General features: G+C 45.2%; 2 protein-coding genes across 2 annotated transcripts in view; one reads left to right on the top strand and one right to left on the bottom strand.

Moving 5' to 3' along the window:
- The window catches only part of LOC128760712 (rhotekin-like), a 62570-nt gene that overhangs the window by 17190 nt on the left and 22873 nt on the right, over positions 1-22507 (top strand). The window lies entirely within an intron of this gene.
- On the bottom strand, positions 914-7429 carry arid6 (AT-rich interaction domain 6). The gene is made up of 6 exons (XM_053867487.1): positions 7286-7429; positions 5983-6139; positions 5261-5313; positions 5035-5132; positions 4809-4965; positions 914-2458 (listed from the first exon to the last, which is right to left on the bottom strand). Exons 1-6 carry the CDS (start codon positions 7295-7297, stop codon positions 1259-1261), a joined length of 1677 nt encoding a protein of 558 aa, XP_053723462.1. The 5' UTR covers positions 7298-7429; the 3' UTR covers positions 914-1258.

Genomic DNA, 22507 nt, shown 5'->3' with positions numbered 1-22507 from the left:
TGTATAACGCAGCCTCTGCATGCAGACGTGTCCCGTTAGCTCCATTTACTGACTGTTTTTTCTTCATATTGAGGTGTCAAACCTTTCCTGTCTCCACACTGGAGCGTGGTAGAGTGTCACAGGGGAGGTGCTGGAGCGCTCACTCCAGGGTTTGATGTCCTGTTGTGGGCTGGAGCTGGGACAGGGATGAGGCCAGTCTGGGACAGAGCCTGACTTGGTTTATGACTTTGTCACAGCCAAACTGCACAGAAGCGCACATTCAGAGCTGGACACGCACCGGGCACCTCTTCACTTCTGGAGAGACCTCACTCACTCGGCAACCCCTCCCACATGCAGCGGCCACACACATAGAGGAACAGCCACCTGCAGCACACACTCTACATTCACTCCTACAAAAGACTATTTTAAGGCTTGGAACGCATTAGTTCTTTTAATTATATATATATATATATATATATATATATATATATATATATATATATATATATATATATATATATATTCATCCATCATGATCCTCACCCTTGTCTTCCTCTCCTTGATCTCCAACATTCTTTGTCCAACAGCGTCTCTCCTCTCCACAAACTGTCCTCCCAACCAACTGTCTCCTGATGCCCTCTGACTAACTCATTTCTGACCTTCTCCTTTCTCCCATGGCAACCTGAAGCTTTTCTGTCACTCTTCATCAGTCATCTCCACCCAGCTTGCACTCTCTTCTTCACCTCCTCATTCTTCCTGCAACGTCAGCAGCAGTCTCCGGCAGATGTCCTGGCACTGTATAGTTTCCTGGACAGGTTGTGAAGGCTCTTTCATGGGAAGGAAACATGAGACGTTGTTGGTAGAGGTGAGCACCAGAGACGAAATGGAGAGCATCACATAGCTCTACTTCTCATCCCTGATTCCTGTAACTACAAACTGCCTAAAGCTTCCTCAGCTGCTGTAGTGGTTTCCACCCTGCCTCGTTCACTTCCTCACGGCTTTCATCTCGGTCCCCGTCTGTGGCCGCTCCTCCTCATGTGCATGTGTTCAACGTATGGGCTCGTTTTATGAAGTGTATTTTGTTTGCAGGTACAAAATTGAGGAAATGCTTAAAAGATTGACATTTATTAGGTCAAATACAAAAAAAAAAACATCTTTACAATGTGAGACTTCTGTACAAAAAAAATATAAAAATAGTGCTGGGTTATTTAAAATGACACATTCTTCATCAAATAGTTTATGAAACCTGAGAAGCAGCAGCAGCAGCAGCTGTGGAGTCCTACATGGAGCTGTAGATCATTCTCTTCAACTTCATCACCTCGTCTTTGGTGAGCTGCAGCATGGGGTCCGCGCTGGAGTTCCCCATGTACACAGATGAGGGCGCCCTCTCTCGCTCTTGGTTCAGCAGCCCCACCTGAGGTTGAGCGTAGTCCAGCTTCACTGGAACTGGGCTCGGCTTGTTGTACGCGGTCCAGCTGCTCTTGTCCATGTTGCCGTACCTCCTGTCAAAGTCACTCAATTCTCGACTGGCTTTTTGAAATCCAGTCAGTGCTGGAGGCCTGTAGCTGGTGGTGGGATTCTGCGCCCCTCCGGGATGAGTGACGGACGTTTGGTCGGGGCAGGTGGCACTTGGCACCTTCCGTATCCTCAGATCCTCGGCGGTTGAGCTGGCATCGTGGTGTTGGGAGTTGATCTGGAACGACAGATTGCCGTGGAGGAGATCATTTTCAGAGGAGTCCCTCTGTCTGGACGGCTCCTCCTGGATTAGAGGTTGTAGCTGCTTCAATCCTTGCATGGTTGCCAGCGGCCCGCAGAGCTGGAGCCACTTTTGAAATACAGAGAGAGGGACCTCGATTTCCATCTTCCTGGTGCTCTGTTGAAGAGGACTGGGCAGCGAGTCAATGGGCTTCACGTCCGGGCTCCGAAGTCGCTCTGGGTTGTGATAATCCGTCTTTGGTGAGTCGGGTTTCCTTGGTGTGTCCGGGGGATTCTTCAGTGACGGATCGCCAAAAGGGCTTCTTCTTTTAGATGTGAGATCAATGACGTATTCACCGCTGTCTTCTGATGTATCAACCACGGAGACCGGCTCGTCCGACTCCACTTCCTGCGGTTTGTTTGACCCCAGCCGAGGGTGCTGCTTGGAGTACAGTGGGTATGGTGTGTTGAGGAATTTGGGGTTCTTGCTTGGAGGAGGGGCTGAGAAAGAGGAGGTGGGGCCGCCGTCTTCGCTCTCGTCCGGCGACTTGACTAGATTGAGAGGGTCCGGTCTGGACAGTCCAGACCAAGACTTGTAGCGCTCGGACAGGAATCGTAAGTGCTGAAGTGGCTCTTTAAAGCTCTCTGCCAAGCTGATGGAGTGTGGCGGGAGGGCGAATGGGCTCTGGGAGGCTGCTGGGATGTAAGGCGTCACAAATGGGTGGGTTATTGGGGCGTAGAGAGAAAGAGGGATGGCAAAGTCCCGTGGATCTGGCTGCAGATGCTGAGGGAAGAGAACAAAAGAAAGATATCGGTCATCAGAAACAGACATGAGTCACGTCCATCATTGGCACCGCTCATCTTTGGTTGGGCCTACATGACTCACAAGTGGACTAGCATACCATACAGCCTACACCAAGTCAAGATCACTCGTGCAACCGTCCACCTTCGCATCACCCGACCTTCCTTGAGACTAAAAGTTCCTCTTTTTGTTGTCCGCAAATCGCACCTGCTTTTGTGTTCTTGTGTTGACAGAAAAAAAAATGAATTGGGTTTTCAACCCCTTCATAAATGTATTTTTTAAGATGTTTTGAAATATATTATAAAAGCGCATTGGGAACACTTTTTCCGCACACGATGCAATGTATATTGCTTCAGCGAATAAAAGAGGACAAGAAGCGAGACCCCAGTCTCTCTCGGCATCCCTGAGATTCTCAAAAGTCCTTGATCCTGATGACGGGATGATCGTGGGTGAATGTGGAAACCGCTAGCCTTGAGCCACCGACCACAACGGCTGTAACGTTGGCCGATAAAACGCTCCTTTGTCATGGCTGGGTTACATAAACTGTGGAGTGAGTCAGAGCCGCTGATAAAGCTGTCTGTCAACGGGTGGATTACTGAGGCTGCTGTTGTGTCGGGGAGTGTGTCCATTCAGCACTCAGTTCTGATGCTTTAATAAATCACTGCCAGATGATAAACAAACACGGGAGCCTTTCTCTGTGAAGAATTAGTGATTGACTTAGTTTACGAAGGGCAGCATTCGGCCACAGGCGGCTCAGACTTGGCGCTGGGAGCAGGATGTCACAAACCTTTGGTGTCTGGAACCACGAGGTTGGTTTCATGTGCACATATTTCATCAGCTGAAATGTCTCTTATATTCTATATTTATGAGCGTTCTTCATGTTGGAAAAACTCAAACTTTTTTTTTTTTTTTTCATTTTAAAATGCTCTGTTTTATTTCCTTAGTGATAGAAGCTCAGTCGTCAGAGTTGAACCTGTGTTTTTGAGGCAGGAAGAAGGCACCAGCTAAAGCTAGGAGTTCACGCCATGAAGTAGCAGAGTGAGGTTTTTACTTCCGTCCAAGTTCAGCTTCAGTTCAAATGTCGTGAACTTCAGTTGAAGCCGCTTGCATTTTTGTAATTACAATGAATGTTGGACAATGTTCATAACTATACTGGGGATGCTAATATTTAGGCTGAAATTGCGAATTACGAAAATATTTATTCCAGTTGAGTTTGTCAAAATATACAATGCTTGTACGTGAGACTTCAGTGAGCAATGAATTTTCATTCTTTTAATTTGGAGCCACTTCAAATATGTGCGACTTGCTATTTATGACATCACCACGAGGTGGAATTCCATAGCGTATTTAGCGTTAGCTTCCTCCATCGCCAACCTGGATTTAACAAACAGTGCTCGGAAAGTTTGTCGTTACGAGCGTGATAATGTTTCCCATCATTAGTCAGACAATATCTGGAGGAGCTCGTTCGACAAGGAATTAGTAGCCATTCCTATAACACCGTTAATTCACGAATTGTATTCCTGTATTTCATGTCTTTGGAAAGGTGAAATTACTCTACAAATAAGCTACAAATGAAAAAATAATTGTGTCTGAATTCTTTTCCCACCCACTTTTTCATTTTATTTTATCTTATTTTCCATTAGTTTATTTTTTTCTAAAAGGAAATTGATGTTATTAAGTTATTAAGTAAGTAAGCAGCAAGAAGCAAACAAGAAGTTACATTACATTAAACATTTGAATTAAAATTGACTTCATATAATTATATTTTATTAAATTGTTTTATATTATATTATTATAGAATTATTTTAATTTGCTTTGGCAATCATAAACCCAATATATATATATTTCCTCACTATTGTGTATTTTTTTTTATTTCTAAGTTATTTTAGGTAGTTTCTGGAAGAAATTGTCATCCTCTATCAACCTCATTTTCAAGCCAATGTTCTCTCCATTTTTTTGTCTTTTTTAAGACACTTTTGGTGTGCTATTTATCATATTTCATAGTTTCAACAGAAATTGCCTTTCAAGTCTGCTGACTTCACACACAAGTGCTTGTCATTCCGTCCTTTGCGTCAGGAGAGCACAATTTCTTACATGAATTTCTGTACACAGATGTGAGAACAGGTACATGAAAAGAAAACATGACTCGGATTCTCTTTAACAAAGCTTAAGACCGACCAGTCTCCGGTGCGGAGCAGTGGTGTTGTGTTTGTTTGTAACTGAACTGGACCTCAGACAACCGGACCTCCATCGCTTCACCTCAACAGGACACAGGGAGCTCCCTGCCGCCACCGTGAGTGGAGCCTCAGCCGGCCCGAGCGAGCGGACCCACCTGCTGCGGGGGCAGGAAGATCTTGCGTTTGAGAGGCCTGAGTCCCTCGCTGTCCTCCTCTCTGTTGTAGGGCAGGAACGGCAGGCTCTTCTGAGGAAGCTGAGGCAGCGCCTTCATGGTGATTCCCTTGGCGTGGCACTCGTACGGCAGCAGGAGCCTTGGACAGCGACACAAGTGTTGGGTTAGGCCCCTCCGCGCACGGCAGCCGGACGCCGGAGCCACTCACTTCTCGTAGTGTCTGCGCGTGCAGGTGGCGGCGCTGGTGCTGCGCGGGTTTCCTCCCAGTGTGTTGTAAACCTGTTTCCACAGCTGCTGGGCCGTCACCTGGTGGAAGGGCAAGTATCATCAGCCCTTTGCTTCGGTTGCTGCTGCCATTATGTCCGTAATAGATTTCATTATCCACTTATTTGGAAGAAGGCTTTGTCTCATTGTCAATGGAAGGCTGTGTTTACCTGCTCGTAGCCGCCCAGGCCCATCACTGTCTGGTACATCAGATACAGATCAACTGGAGGGGCGGACAGGAAAGAAAGAAAAGTCCTTTTGAGTTTGGAAGAAACAACTGCCTGGCGATGAAAGAAGCGTTCAGCACTGCCAAGGTTTTACAGTGCTGAAGTCAAATACATGACACAAATACAAGAAAAAAACATTGACGTACATCTGAAAAATAATTCACCTTCATATGCCCAACAGAAATTTGTGGAGCACTAAAAAAAAACATCAGTGAGATGGTAATCATGTAAACGTAACATTCATATTTATCGATATTGTCAAATATTTTTTATATTTTTGATTCTCCAAAAAAAATGACCCCAAAAAGAAAATGGACAAATAGTTGGTGAATCAAATGAATAAAATACAAAATCATGTTTATGTTACATTTATATTTTACATAACATTTATAATGATCAAATTTAAAATGTCATATCCAATATTAGTTTATTGTGCATAATAATATAATAATAACAACAACAATAATAATGAATGAAATATAGTGTATAATAACAAAAACATTATTATTATTAGCATTACAATTATTTGTATTGTTTGTACAACACAGGGTATATGTTTTTTCTTGTGCCAAAGTCAAATAGATTCATTTTTTAGGGTCCAAATTCATACTCTAGCACCGTGAAATGCTCTTCTATCAAGGGACATTTAACACAGAATGACTCACCTTGTTTGAATCCCAGATGCGGGATTCTCTCGATGGGGGTGTCCCTCTTCTTCATGAACATGTACAGGTCCTTGAGGAAATTGACTTCGGAGATCTCCTCCACCTGACTCTTGCTCTGGTCCTGCTGCGGTGGTGAGGAGTCCATCTCTGTGTGAGTCTTCAACACAGCAGTCACACAGTTTTAAACCAGCTGAGCACAAAAGGGCCGGGAGCCCGACCCCTGATCTGACCCCGGTGACAAAGCCCGACTGTGTCACTACATCCTGACTGATGGCCGTCAAACATGCGGTCCATGTATCAAACAGAACAAAACAACAGCACAGCGTCTGTTCCATCAATGTCAGCCTCTGAAATTGCACCGACTTACCTTTGCATTCCAAAGATGGCATTGTTTGACAATGTGCCATCATGTGTGACATCCAGCTCGGCTCAAAATTTAAAACAAAATATGACACAGTTTTGACTGACTTACTGTAAGACTCCACCTCCGACAGCAGTTGTTGTGCTTATGAATGGAGGATGTGCAAGCATTTGATCAAACCAGTTTTTAGACTCAAACTGCTGCAGATTAGAGTTTTCGTCACGAGTCTTTGTCATATACGACCAAACTAAGTGACATTTGTCACACTGCTGTCTCACAGTTCTGCAGTTTCAACCCTTCAATTGTCACATTTGTTATGTGAGTTTGTGGTTTTTACGAGGGGCGCGGAGAGTGGGCGAGAAAGAAAGGTTCTCCATTTGAACACATTGAAAATAATTGTTTTACTGCGCATGTTCACATGTGAAAGGGATTTTAAAATACTAATAAATTATGTCATAAAATGTCATAATAATATTAATAAAAATATCATTGAAATGCACAATAAACACACTTCAAAAGGAGAAAGAAAGAATAGAAGAATACATTTTTAATGGTCAAATTATCTTCGGTATATAAAATTAAAAAGCCAAAAACAGCACGGCTTTCTTCAAGATGGTTTGAAACGTAACCGTAAAAGCAGTTTCTTACCGCTACATTTTTAGAAGCACTGTTGCAGACAGTTGGATACCAACAAGTTTCATCAATATTAGTTGTTTGTCAGTCATGAATACCTGAGTTGCAGGTCCTAATACCAGCAATGTTGAACCCTGAGCTTGAGTCCGTCTACAGAGAATTGCCGTATTGCATTTCAGTATTCTTATTGGTATTATTACGTAGTAATATTTCATGATATGATGAACCTCACTCTGGGAGTCAGATAAAGCTGCAGGCTAAGCGAACAGTACACATGCAAGCGCCGAGTGTTTCGGCCAAATTTCTCACCTTGGATTCCATTGAAGTTTATCGCATGTCCAAGTGTGAGTGGCTGTAATGCTCCAAGGAAGAGACAGATGAGTGTGGTGCAGTGAGTGATTTGGCCCTTTCAACGCTCACACACCTCCTCATCCAGGGGGTGTTGACTTCAACGTCTCCCAGCAGTGACTGCCGTCATCAGACCAGTCGGACCTGATCCGCGAACCTGCGGGTCCATGCGTTGGAATATTTTGCACAATTTGGCGCCGGCGATCAGATAAACTGGTGGCGCTTTTGTGCGCAGGCGGCGTTTGCTTGGACGAGACGATTTGGTTGTTGAGAGATGAGTGAGGATCATGTGTGTGTTGGTGACCCGTGTGGTCGTCGTGCGTCGTGCTGCTACGGGACAGGACTGAGGACGCCGGTCATGGTTTCTACAAAAACTACAAAAGATATTGTGCCTCTTAAAAAGAATCATTCATTGATATTTCAATTCCACAAATATTTCAGGTCATACTAAACTGTTGAATATGAAGTTGTTCATACAATATTTCTTGTCCGACACAATAAATGAAATTAGGAGTCATATTGAGGACCTTTATAGAAAGACGTGCGCATGATAGGCCCCAAGCTCTGAAGGAGAAAAGGATCAAAGCGTCCCTCCGTTTTTCTTCATTCTTAAGTTAGTCACAATAAATAGTTGAGTATATCAAGTTTTACAATGTTTCTGAACCCAACAATAATGAACAGTTTTTACGATGGAAGCCCCTTGTTCTGGCTTCATCACCAGCCCCAAAAATGTTGTTTCATCATTCATTTCACTTGGAATTAAACGCCTCACCGCGTTACGTGGTGCAACACTGCCTTAAATCAAGAGTGTTGTCTAAGTGCAGTTCACTGAAGAGAACTCCACATTCAATTTTGGCCACGTTTCAGTGATAAAAATTCTTTCTCTTTCAACACTGAGGAGTTGTTTCTGTTCTTGTCAGGCTGCTCAGTTCCACTGCAGCAAATGGATCCATGTGGATGTCCATTTCCATCACCTTTCTCAACTCATTTCTGTCAAAAAAAATAGATGGATGGCGTTCCACAAGGTCCAATTCTAGGTCCCATCCTATCCACATGCTACCTATCGGACCAAACAGCCAGCGTCAGCAGGTGCCTTTCCACTGCGATGCGGTTGACACACAGATTTCCCTCCACATTAGGAACTCTCAAGGCGCAACTGCCAAGTAAATGGCACATTTTCTTTTAGCTGAACAAGTCCAAAACAGAAATACAGCGGTGCCTCGGTTTTCTAACATCCCGGAATTCAAACAAATCAGAGTTCAAACAAAAATTTTGAGATTTTTTGGCTTCTGATTTCGATTGAAAATCCAGAACTGGAACGCCCCCGAAAAAAGCCGGAAAAACCATAACGTGCGCGGACCAACCAGCTGACCCACCTGACGCTTTGTTATTGTGTATGACGCAGCCTCTGTATGCAGACGTGTCCCGTTAGCTCCATTTACTGAGTGTTTTTTCTTCATATTGAGGTGTAAAACCTTTCCTGTCTCCACACTGGAGCGTGGTAGAGTGTCACAGGGGAGGTGCTGGAGCGCTCACTCCAGGGTTTGATGTCCTGTTGTGGGCTGGAGCTGGGACAGGGATGAGGCCAGTCTGGGACAGAGCGTGACTTGGTTTATGACTTTGTCACAGCCAAACTGCACAGAAGCGCACATTCAGAGCTGGACACGCACCGGGCACCTCTTCCCTTCTGGAGAGACCTCACTCACTCGGCAACCCCTCCCACATGCAGCGGCCACACACATAGAGGAACAGCCACCTGCAGCAGACACTGCTTTTTCCATTCATTGTCATGGGAAAAACAATTCGCTTCTCGAACGGCTATCTGGAACGGACTGCGGTCGAGAACTGAGGTGCCACTGTATTACTTTTAGTTTTACTGGCTCCCTGTCCACTTCCGAAAACACGTTAGGACCTTACTAATATCTTTTAAAACCTGTCTTGTAGTGATGGTTAGATGAGGTTTCATGACACAGTATTGAAGGGTTGATGAGGTTTCATGAAACAGTGTCCTGATTTCAGAGGCCATTTCTAAACCAAGAGCGCCATCTAGTGGACACAGTTTCATCAACCCTGCGACACTGTTTCATGACGCCTCATCAACCCATCACTGCCATCTTGGCCTAACGCTGACAACTCTGCATTCTCAAATATTCTGCAACTCGATGTTTGCGGTGCAGTACTGCATATACACAGAAATGTGTGGGACAGTCAGGACCTTTGACCCAGAATTCCTGAGATATTCCAAATTTTGCCATGGAAAATGAATGGGATCAAATTTCAGCACCACTTGAAGGGCACTATCTACAGCTCCTCCACCTGGGAACACCATTCGAAGCTTAAAATGTAGCTGACTTGCTCCACTGTTGCCCTGAACAGACTCTCTACTCACACGTGTAGTTTGCCATCAATCCGCCTCAAACAACGTGAGAATGGTCAGAAATTTACAGGGTGTAATGAAGCTCCATAGCGTGGAGTTTGTATTCGATCGCTGAGATAAAACAGTGTGCCTCAGAAAAGTGAATTTCTCTAGTTCTGTCGCATTTCGCCTCTTGTCCTCTCGTGTATGATGTGCTTCGACAACCTGTACCAGCTTCAGAAGTTGTGTGAGACTCAGAAAAGTGCAGCCAAAACCCAGATTTTGGCTCCATTCACTGCCATTATACACGGAAGACCTGGACCAGAAAAAAAAACAACCTTTATACATTTTTACCTCGCCATCTGTCGCAAACCGTTCACCGTAGAAACCTGAAAATAGGATCAGGTATGGAAGAAAGCCTCTGGATTCCTGCAGCTTGCACACTTTTGTGGCATCTGCTACAGTTGCTGAGATATCCTTGTTTCTTCAGGAGGTAGAGCTTTGCCACTCACAGCCTGAAAGTCTGTGGAAGTACATCTGTGACATCAGATATTGAATATGAATTTCTAATCACATTTCTAGCACTGATGTTTTGTTGCCTCCCATTTAGTTTGATGTAGAAATAAATTCAATAAAATTCAGTTGAAAAAATAAAAAGAATCATTAGCAAAAAAAGAGTATTAAAAATCAATATAAAAATTTCAGTGTCCAAAAAATGCAATATTAATAATTTAGTATCTAAAAATTCAATATCAAGAAGTCCAGCATCCATAAACACACAGAGACACATAAAACATGAAGGTCACACGACCGCATCAATGGGCATTCATTAGTTTGTGTGTTCAACTTAAATCTTGTGGTTATTTTGCAAAAATGTGACATCACCGGAAAAGCAACACGGCGTGAGCAATCTTTTATATGTCTATATAACATCCCAGACATCAGTGGTGAGCTGCGACAGATTGGTTCTGACGTTTTTATATAAGTATATGATAAATGAAAAAAATAAACGTGTGACATGTTGTCAGGGGGAGGGGCCTGTAGCCCTGCCTCTGGAACATTTGGGTATTGACTAAAAAAATCTTCCCGCTCCGCAACTGTGGAGACAATATACATTTTCGATTGTGTTTTTCCACTCTTCAGGAATCAGGATTCAGACATGTATTCGGGATCCATCGACGATGATGGTCACCAAAGCTGTACATCACAACATGTACCTGTAACATTGTCGACTCTCAGCAAGGCAAGTTTGTGAGGCAGCAGGATGCAGAGGGAGACACTGGCCAAACTCTTGGCAACAGTGGAAACATTCTCCTGATGGGGAGATCTGGGTAACCGGGCAGTGTCATATCCATTGAGAACAATATGAAATCAAGGCTTTGAAACCCGGATCAAGTTCAGTGAAGCAGATCAAATACCACAGAGAGCACACGCTGTTTTTAAAATAAATCTCTTAGCACAAAGCCTGTTTGTATTGCAATGACGTGTGTCACCAATAAACTGTGTCAGTCAGCGTTTGTTTGTCAGAGCGCTCGGGATTCTGGTGGCTCTCTGGGTGTGTCGGCTGAAATCTAAACACAACAGCTGGTAACGGTGTCTTCATCTGGACAGAAACCCGCATAACTGTTGGTCTACGAGTGAATGTGAGTGAGTGAGTCACCGTACACCTGCCATGAAAGCACGTTCCCAGAGTTTCAAACTCAGCCACCAGTGCCTTGTCAATGTAAACCTAATGACCTACTTCCATCTGGATTTGAGTCCAGACAGGAGGACATCAGTCACTGTCTTCCAATTTCCTCTCGCACTTGTTTGCCTACTTATCCCTGTCCCCTCAACCTGAGCCCTTCATCCTGAACATCCCACCCACCCGTTTGTTGTTCCCAGTTGAGGTGCAGATGTCACTTGAATGCCTCCCTGGTGCGGTCCGACTGGACAACCCGTCCTCACTCCCATGGCATCATATATTGACATTGGGAAGGTGGACGTTTGCGTCCTACACTGAAGGCAGTTCAGCTCTGAATGTTGATGTATACGCATTTTAAGGACGTTGTGTTCCAGTCATGACGTTCAGAAGCTCTTTTTACTGAATTACATTGTATGTTGGCTGCTAGTTGTAACCCATTAGGTGCTCTCCTCCTTACTGATGGTGCTGTCAGGAGGTCAGTGTGTCTGAAACATCATGGCTGTCTGAGGTTGGACTGAGCTGTAAATGATAACTGGACGACAGAAGGAACGGAGACGAGATTAAATGAACAATTTAATAGACAAAAGATGAGATATACACAGAGGAACAGGAACGAAGAACAGAAGGCGCCGGAAGCAAAACACGGACCGGGAGTAACACGTAAGGGCTGGGGAAAAACCTGAAACGAAAGAGAGGCGAATTAATAATCAAGCCTATAAACGGGGAGAACTCAAACGCACTCGGAAGTTAACCGCGAGGCCAATAGACATAAAGTGCCGGGGAAATAACCGTATAGATGAGAAAACAAAAAGTGAGATCCACAAAATACTCGGAAGTACACGGAAATCTACCTGGAAATGAAAGAGAACAAAGGAAGTAGCTGAAACGGAAATCAAGCGCGCACGGAATGTAGAATATTTGAGGGAGCTTAGCGAGAGAGAAGTCGTCGGAGAGTTTACCATGAGGAACGAGAAGAAACCATCTGGCGACACAAGCTGGCGTCGAGGGGTTGATATCCGTGGAAAGTCTGATGATCAAATGCACGCCAGCAGTGTCGCTTGGAAAGCTGGCGAGAGAACTGGAAACGGAAACAAACCTCATTGTTGGACTTTTGAGGCCTCTTGGAATGAATGGCAAACAGGCACAAGGCTGAGGCAGGGTGGAGTTGAAGACAGCTGAGTTGACTCAATGAATAAATGGAAAGTTATTTGGGGCAAACATGTCTGCTTCATTGGAGAGTCAAGCAAAGCGAGTGTTCTTGACAATACAATATTGATGATGCAATATTGAAATTACCTGAGACGTCTGGTGACACCGGTGAGATCCGTCATTATTGTTTTGACTCACCTCAACAAGAACAGTGCAGAGATTACAATTGAATCCTCCGGAATTCAGCTTTAATGAGCTGCTCACAAAGGTTGTTTACCAAAGTCGTATGTTTGATTTTATGACGATTATCATCGCGAACAGAAGAACAAAACTGGTGAGACATTGACGTTGGGCCTTCTCACAAAGGAGGCTGGACTACTGGGATTTTCTGTGGTACTGAGGCGAAGCCTTCCTGTCCTAACTTTGTTTTGCTCCCTGCTGAACTGGGATGTGTCACCGAGCACAGTGTATTCCATTCGCATCGCAGTGGTGCTCCTGCCATGTGGCTTTACACAATGACAAGCTGCCCTGCTGGATCGAGCCTGGCATACCAGCCAGACAAGGAAATTCAAATCGCATTGTGGCTGTCAATGCCATGTCGCTGCCATCCTCTGACTTGCTCCGCCGGTTTGCTGGGTACAAAAGTCCCTTTGATTTCATTAACCTGCAATCATGATACCTGACACACATGCCTCAGCGAGCTGCTCTTCTTCACTTGCCAACAACGGATGACATAACAAATTGTTGGGTGTTTTTCAGTGTCATGGTTTGCACCAAGCCCAGAGCGCTTCTGCCGCCTAAACTATGGAAAGTCCACCCCCGAAATATCATTTAGAAGAAGCTTCCCAAAGGAAGTTTTCTGGCGGGGTCACAGGTTCGTCCCCCTAAATGGATCCCGGATGTTTTTTTGCGAGTCCGACTCCTCTGTTGTGGCGCTGGAAGGTTAATCACAGTTGCCTACCGCTGATTTTTCAGATGCTTCCTTGAGGCATTAATTCAGCGCAGCAGCTTTGATGAAGAATACACACACACGCCTAGAATACCAGCGCCTCTAATTAGACCCGGCCTCTCCTTCCCCGAACGTCGCACCGCACGGTGCCAAAATACTCCACTATTGTTTCTGGGTGTTGACAGCTGCACTTTAAATAATAGAAAGGCAAGTGAATCAGTGTCAAGACCGTTGTTGGATGGAACGTTTCACACCCTGCGACGCGGTGCCATAGTGGGCTGCGTGGCAGGAGAGACGCGCTCGGCTGTGTACGTCCTGACGTGGTTCGTTCTGAAGTCACAGGCAGCTGATATTGTTGTCGTACACGTACACAGGTACATTCAGGATTACTACCTGTGCTACTTTGTAAATGGATAATTGACCTGATATGCCAGTCATGAATATTGTCATGAGGAGATTCCAGAGAAATGTGTCACCAGTCCAAGATTAATCATCCAAAAAGGGATGGTCAACAGCTGCGTGTCACCACAAACAACACGTCAAATTGTTGGAGATGGATGCCAGCCGAAATTCAGGTTGCACAGTATGGGGTCATTTGAGTTTTTTCCCTGCTTTTAGCCCTTTCATCGACTCAAACACAAGGCATTAAACCAAGTACCGTCAAGCTAACTTGCCTTGTGTGTGTGGCTAGGCCCAGACCTGTCATGTGGCGCGCAGGGGGCCAATAAGACCTACCAGATCTTACATGCAAAATAGGTCATTGTGATTTTAGTGAAAGACAACATTGTCATTGCCTGACATTGTTGTTAAAGTGTTAATTTCTTGCACCAAAATAGTCACTTTGTAAAGGTGAAGGTTGCTGCTCTGTGTTGTAGCCCATCAAGAGTCGAAGGCACATTTACAGAGGATTTTTTTGGGGACCAGCTTCATAGCAAAATCCTGATTTTTGTCCCTGTTGTTGATGATGTTCGATTGTCGGGCGATGGATTTGGGTGAAGTGAGGAATAAATGACTCAGTTTTGGGACCATTTCGTAGCCGACACTTTGGCGCAATCCATTTTTTTAGCCGAAATTATGACTACAAAAATGGACTCTCACCACTGTTGCCCGGGTTTGATTCCCAAGTTTGAGTTGGCAGAAGTTTGCACCTTTGAGTTTCTCTTGCTACCAATCATGTGACCGACTGCAGCTAAAAAGGAGGACAAGCCGGGAAATAAGATTTGATGAAACAAAAGATTCAGATCACTGAACTACATCAAGTGTCTACATTTGCACCTCACGACATGCTGCACTCAGGTTCGTCTAATCCTTCTTACAGGCACATCGGCGCAACAAAGGTTGTTTTTATCTGTCTCTCTCATGCTGCTGGTGAGAGGACTCGCTTTTGGATGCCCTCCACCACCTGAGGTGTGGGACGGAGGTTCCTAGATCCGCCCCTATTGTGAGCACCACCGTGAGGCGGGTCTGGGTACGTCCATGTTTGATGACATCGTGACTTTCACATTGATTCATCAAGCTTTTACGCTTTGGTTTTCCTGCCCCCGGTACCTGCCAAGCGCAGCCTCATTCCTAAATTCTACCCACCATTTCAGCTGTCTTGCTCTGCTTGGCTTCTGGGAAACGGTATCATGGCGTTTGCCGCATTCCATAAGATTGTCTATTTATTTGTCATGTTTAAAGCCGTCACTCAACTGGCTTAATTCCTTTCCATTGATGCTCTTATGAAATTGGATTATGAAGGACATAATCTTCTGAAAACATCAGTCAGTCGTCACTCACCGGTCTTTGTGCGGTGAGACAATGGCGTCGGTATTCCACTGTTACGAACACAATCCAGTCTCCAGATGGAGGAATTTGCCGGCAAACTAAAGATGTGACGATAAGTAAACGCTCAAAATGGCTACAAGTGAGTCTCAGCAGACAAATGAGGGATTACACTTGTTACTTGAGGGTTTCGCCTCTTATTCTAGTTGCTTTGCCAGATATCATTTGCAGTACTTTCTCCGACTTTCATTCATCAATTGCCGGTGTGATTACAGAATTGTGTGTGGAGCAATGACCTGCGAATACGCTCTGTATTTATTGACGACGCAGTTTTAAACCTCACAAATAGAGGGGTGGTTTACAAGACAGTGTGAGGATGCCACCTCACATTCCTCGACCCGCTGAAGACGTGTATCCATCTGAGTTGGGGCAGGAATGAATGGCCCCAGGTCTTTTTCTTGGGGCCCATTACTCATTCACCACCTCCGACATCAAGGGTTGATGGTTCGATGTCTGTGGCTCACGGCCCACTTGTCGTCTAAATGTGGCCACTGAATGTGTGCGAAAATGGCTGGAATTGAAACATCCGAATGACACCAGTCAAAGGTGTTTCGAACATCGAGAAATCGCTGGATCATGCATCACGATTTCAGGCTGATGTGACTGCAATCGCTTTACATTTCTGTCATCTTTGCATCAGCCACTCCCAACATTGATATTCTCACCTCGCACCTGCTTCAATCTGCATGTCACGCAGGAATCTTTTTGTGAATTGATGTTTGACAAATTACAGCCTGTGCATGAAGATCCCCGAAAGCAATGTAAACTGAAAAGTTGGAAGTCAACCTCCCATGTTTAGATGCGGCATTGGAATTGATCTTCACAATATAGCTGCTTAACACAGCAGTACACACACAGACATGTCAAAAATGTGCTTTGAATGGCTCACTCAATATCAGGAATCACATAGTTGAAAAACCTCTGACGTCTGACGCAACTGCCTTCTCTTCCTGCTGAGTGACGAGTCGCTGCGTGCGTCTCATTTGAGCTGTATCCAATTGTTTTTCAGTACAGTTGTTATTGCCATGCAACTGAACTGGAATGTGCTCGAACAGCCACTTGCAATTTTTTTCAGGGGAATGTGGTTGTGCAGATAGCATAGCAAGATATATATCGTTGCATTGCTATCTCACTTTTGAGGTTGACAGCCGGTTACATGTTGCTCTGTTGTGTTGGAATGTCCTCCAGATGCTGGAATTCTACACATTTCAAATCAGTCTGCTCAAACTTTAAATGGACAGCGGGGACACTATAAACTTGCTGGCACTACAGTATAGGTCCTGATACAGGTAGCTGTTAAAAACTATTTAAACTATTGTCAGTCTTAACACTGCTAAGATTTTTGACGTGCGATAACGCGTGCATGTTTGACCGTCCACTTCGCCGCGGATGCACTTTGAATGACCCTCTGTCTGTTCCGTAGTACGGAAGTCAGCGGAGATGTAAATCTCAACCTTGATCCCTGACAGCACCCACGCGCCTCTTTTCAATAATAAAAACAATGGTCGACTTCCTCCTTCCTGCCAAAAGAAGTGAGCCGTCGATGCTGACGGTTGCTCAGGTGTAGTTTTGAAGCCAGGGCTGTCGACAAGGCTGAAGTTATTTGTAGTCACTGTCGATGTGAACTCTGCTGTCCACGGAGTCTTCTGGAGCATTTCCATGGGGAGGAATATGTTGACACCGCTGGAGGAAAGTGGTCATGTTCAGCAGTACCTTTCGTTTACCCTGTGAAGGACTGAAATTAACATTCATTCAGATGCAAAAAGTGCGATTAATTTGCGATTAATCTCAACCTCACTAAGGCTTTAGTGCGATTAGTTGCAACTAAAAATGTTGATCGATTGACATCCCTAATAAATATAAGATTTCCATCTTCAAAACAGCTCTGTAGCTGAGTCCGAGCAGCCAGTTACAATTCTCGGATGGTTTCGTGATCCTGCTACATTAAAGTTTCTTTTATCTTTCTTTTTTTGTCAAAGCGTTTCATCTTGAAGCAGCTCAGCCACTGAGCTCGGACCAGTGAGCGTGGTCACATGACGGCTCAGAAAACCAAATTATTGCTATTATTAGTCAGTGCTAAGATCAGCCTTTAAAAAGGTTTAGTCCGACTACTGCAGAGAAATTAAAACACACGCTCTCCACAAACTCGATAATGTGGTGAATAGCTGGACTATGACCGGACTGGGTTCAGCTACATGGCGAAAGTAGAGACGTGAAGATGTGATAACAACATACTATACTGACTTAGACTTAGACTTAGACTTTCTTTATTGTCATTGCACAAAAACATATCACTATCTTATGGCAACAAAATTTCTGAGGCGTCTGGCTTCCAAAAACAAAAACTAAACTAAACAGTACTGCAGCTATTGTCAGCAGCCTGACAGCACCAGGAATGAAACTGTTCCTGACTCTGGTGGTTCTGCATCGGATGCTACGGAACCGTCTGCCGGATGGCAGGAGGGAGAACAGTGCATAGTGGGGATGAGTAGAGTTCACGATGATCCTTTGTGCCCTGGATAAGCAGCGAACATCTGCTATATCCTTGATGGCAGGGAGCGGGGTCCTGGTGATTTTCTCCGCTGTCCTTACCGCCCGATGCAGAGACTTCCAGTCTGATGCACTGCAGCTCCCAGACCAGACGGAGATGCATCTGGTCAGCAGGCTCTCGATTGTCCTGTCCTGTCCTGTCGCCACTGTCACTGTTTTGGTCAGCGGTTCTCACAAGACCATTGCAAGATGTGATTGGTTGGTTTAAGGAGACGACATTATCACCGTGTTAGTAACCGTTAAAAGCAATACAAAAGTAATACAAAGCAAAGAGAGTCTCCCCTGACTATTCAGTGTCATTCATAAACGTTAATCCAGACACCTCCTGAAACAAGTGACTTGACAATGACGACAGTTTCAAGATGGCGATGGCTTTGAACCGACACACTGACTCTGGCTGTGAACTGAAAATGATGAGTGACATGGATGCACCAGTCAAACTAGAATGAAGTATCTGAAATACCCATACGACGAAAAGATTGTTTGAGTTGATGGACGGAGTAGATAATTTCAGAACCACTGAAGAACCCAGCACAGTTCGGTCCTCGCGGCAGCACCCTCCGTCACAGAAGTGACGCCACTCAACACTTTGGTTTTTATCGCTCCACTGGATGTCAGCCTGGGGAATATTTTCCGATCCGACTCAGCAGCTTCATGGAGCGAGTGCCTTAGCCGGGCTACTGTCAGCATGGAAGCATTCTCGCTGTGATCTCAAAGCTGTTTCCCATCTCCATGTTTTTTCCACGTAGATCAATTTGGGCTGGTGTCAGACAGCTGCCTTCTCACCTTTCAGGCCTGCAGTTCATTCCAAGTATCTCCAGAGGCTCAGAGGACAGCACTGCCAGGTGATGTTCATGAGCCACATTCCGTGCCTTGAGTGAGGGTTGGAGCATGATTACCTTCAGACCGCAAGTTACAATGCAGCAGCGCAACCTTTTGACAGGCGAGGAGCGCAGGCCCCAGTCGATCCAGGGCTGCCGAAGATACTTGGAAGCCAGCCACTGCTGCTCAGGGACAAACTGACTGAGATGGGAGTTGAAACTCACCTGCTGGTCATTACCTGACCAACAGACCTCAGTATGTGAGGCTGGGGGACAGCAGCACAGGAGCACCGCAGGGAACTGTGCTCTCTCCGGTCCTGTTCACCCTGCACACCTCACATGGAGCTCTGCCATGTGCAGAAGTTGGCAGACGACACGGCCATCGTGGGGTGCATCAGGAGTGGACAAGAGGCTGAGTACAGGAAACTGATCCAGTCACATGGTGCGACTCCAACCACCTGCGCCTCAACACCACCAAGACCAGAGAGATGGTGGTGGACTTTAGGAGACCCAGGCCGCATCCAGAACCGGTCACCATCAAAGGAGATTGTGTGGAGGTGGTCCACACTTACAAATACCTGGGAGTGCAGTTGGATAACAACTGGACTGGACTGCCAACACTGATGCTCTGTGCAGAAAGGGACAGAGCCGCATGTACTTCCTCAGAAGGCTGGCGTCCTTCTACATCTGCAAGAAGCTGCTACAGATCTTCTAGCAGTCTGAGGTAGCAAGCGGTAGTGCGCTGGGGGAGCAGCTGGAAGAAGAAGGATGCTGCACGCCTGGACAAACTGGTGAGGAAGGCAGGCTCTGTTGTTGGCACAGAGCTGGACAGGAGAGCGACGGACATTGGACAGGCTTCTGTCCATCATGGACAATCCTAGTCATCCGCCGCACAACACCATCTCCAGATAGAGGAGCAGTTTCAGTGACAGACTGCCGTCACTCTCCTGCTCCACAGACAGACTGAGGAGATCGTTCCTCCCTCATGCCATTCGGCTCTTCAACATCTTTGGGGAGGACGACAGAGTGGACAAAATCTATCTATCTATCTATCTAGTCGTGTCATTCAGCTTTTGATCATGTTCCTTCGCTTTGTGAAGACCAGCAGGGCGTGGGACTCATGGTTATTGCTTTACATTTGGAATTGACAGGGTACACAGGCTTTATTATACTGCTGTAAATTATACCTCAACATTCCCTCCACATGTTTCGGAATGTCTTCTGACGAAAGGTTCAACAGCAGAGTGACGTGGTTTAAGTTGCAGACCGCTCTCTGTGGTGCCTGATCAACTCACATGAGGCTACTTCAACTATTCAGCTGCAACATGAGCGCGACTGACTTCCTGGCTTTTGTTCGTAACATCCATGAGATGAGCCATTTTCAGGTCTGCACCCTCTGAATAGCGCGAGTTCATGAAACACATCCGCGAGGAGTGAAGACTTGGTGAATGAGGGCTGGGCGACTGAGCTCGCCCTCTGCTAAGGCGAGTCATTTTTTCATCCCTCATGCCAAACACTGTTGATGGAAAGTGACAGTCTCACTTTTGTCCCACAAATGAAAAGTTGAGTAATGTAGGACCAGTGGCCCGTAGAGACTCATAAGTGTGTGGAAATATGTACCACGGTGCAGAATCTGCGCAGTACTTCAGTGGCACGAGAAAGCACCCCGTAAAACATGCTTTTAGTGTAATCCTATCATGCGTAACAAAGTGTCTTTCGGAATGTAATTTGAACACAGCAGTACCTTTCTTTACGCACAGAACTATTGACATATTTACATTAGAGACTTGTCCGTCAAAATCGCTTCATTGAGCGGGAGACGACTTCTTGTTTTCCCCTGCCACGTCCACCTCGGTGTGACTTGTTCTGTCCCAAGTCTTCAGGAAAAACATGGTGTGGTGATGGTGCCGCAGCAGTTCAGGAGCACTGAGGCTCACACAGTAAACTGAGAATAGTGAGGGAGGAGGCATCAGCTGATGTTCTCTGCATTACAAGTATCAGTCGTAAAACTCAATGAAGCATGGTTTTGTGTTTTAAAAATGACAGAAACATGTCTCAGCTCTGTGTCTCTCTCTCTTCAGCCTGTGGTGATGAATAGAGTAGAAATTATTTTGTCAACATGCAGAACTGTGTATTGCACGTACACGCTTCACAAACCTTCAGCATTAGAAACACACGCATGAGTCGAGTCAGGAGATGCAACGTAGGTCCCCTTTAACCAAACAGAAGGAAGAAGAAGACTCAAAACATTCCAAAGTTTCAAATGATTTATTACTTGTTTTTTTTTGTTCTCATCATAACTTCTGTTGAATGCTCTCAAAACGTGCCAAATGAATGGGACAATAATTCAACCTCAACCAAAAACACCCCCTTTGTTGTCACGATATTCTGAAACTAAATGGTTGTGGAGTTGCAGCAGGTGCTTCGAACATTGCCCAGCAATAGAAGCAGTAATTGTTTTTGCATGCGTCTCCTGCTCCTCAACGTGTTTCGTCGTCCAACCCGACAAACCACCGAAAATGATGAGTGACATGGACGTAGCAGTGTCATAACACTGGAATGGTATGTCTCAGGTTGATGTAGAACGCCCTCCTGGAACACTGGCAGCCCTGAAGGGACATTAATCATTTCCTGCAGTTTCATTCAAGGTCCATAAGTAAGTGTCGACCGACATGTTTAATAGAGTGTTTATCAGAGATTTGGGAAGCAACACTTGAGTCAGTTCTACTGATGGACAGAGTAGATGTTGAAATCATTTTGTAATCACGAAGGAACAAAGAAGAATTCAGATATGGAAAACTAAAACTGTGTGCAGTCGCATGTTTGCAGACACCAGAGGAAGGACATGAATCAGTCAAACATTTGCTGCACAGCAACATCATAAATCAGCTGTTTTACATGAAAGTTATCCAAAGGTGAGAAAGGATTATAGAAACTCAACAAGAGAATTGAGGGAGCCTTCTGTGAAAGGTTGTTCAGGTAAAAGTGAAATGGGGAAGAAGTTTCAAAGATAAAGAACAAGTCTGTGTAAACCAGAAAAAATACCTTGAAATTGATTCTGGAAATGTGAAAACCTCAAAATATGTGAAGCGGTTTTGTTCCAGAAGGTATATTTTCTGCTGTCAACAGAGATGACCTCCAAATAAGTCAAACATGAGACTGAACCAGGAACTTGCTGAGTGGTGTTTGAGTTCACAGCTTGGGACCAGATGTGTAGTAGAGTTGCAAATTACTTTCCACTTTTCTTCTTTGTCTCTCAACTGACGTACAACCGAACCACCTTTGCATGTGATGTCGTGCAGATGAGATTCCTGTTCATGTTTCTGAGCCAGATTTACAACTTTCAAAATATTACCTAGTGTTTCTTTACCTTTCATTACACCACAGTCCGTACATGCACGGCATCTTTTTGGCATCAGGTGGACTCTGTGCTCTTGCTCATCTGAGCCAGAAAAGGGTGGATTGCCCTGCCCAGTTTGGAGATAAGAGGGAGAGTCAGGTATCCTTGGGTCTTGTTCACCTGTGATGGAAGGCAGGAGGCGAACAGATGGATCAGTGCAGCGTCTTCTGTCAGTAGGACTCTGCACCATGGTGGAGAAAGTGCTGAGCTCAAACACAAAGCTCCACACTGGAGTTCTGAAAAGAACCAGAGTCTTCCTGGACTAGAGGGAAGCTCAGGCATCCAGGAGAGACACAGAGTAGAGCCTCAGGCAGAGAGAAGGTCGATGAGGCTCCTCATCTCCTTTACGCTTCCCTAATGTGGCAGGGAGGTCTGGACCTTTCTTATCAATCTGCTGGCCCCATGAGCCGACCTTGGTAGATCATGAGTCTTCAACAGAACCGAAGCAGC

Source organism: Synchiropus splendidus, chromosome 1, assembly GCF_027744825.2.
Source record: "Synchiropus splendidus isolate RoL2022-P1 chromosome 1, RoL_Sspl_1.0, whole genome shotgun sequence".
Lineage (NCBI taxonomy): Eukaryota > Metazoa > Chordata > Actinopteri > Syngnathiformes > Callionymidae > Synchiropus > Synchiropus splendidus.
Note: the sequence above shows the minus strand (reverse complement) of the source record. Positions and strands in the feature narration are given on the sequence as shown.

Coding starts and splice junctions, on each gene's coding strand:
- arid6 (XM_053867487.1), bottom strand. Junction 5,314..5,982: donor GCATCTGGGATTCAAACAAG/GTGAGTCATTCT, acceptor CCGCCCCTCCAG/TTGATCTGTATCTGATGTAC. Junction 2,459..4,808: donor TCTTCCTGCCCCCGCAGCAG/GTGGGTCCGCTC, acceptor CTCTTCCCTCAG/CATCTGCAGCCAGATCCACG.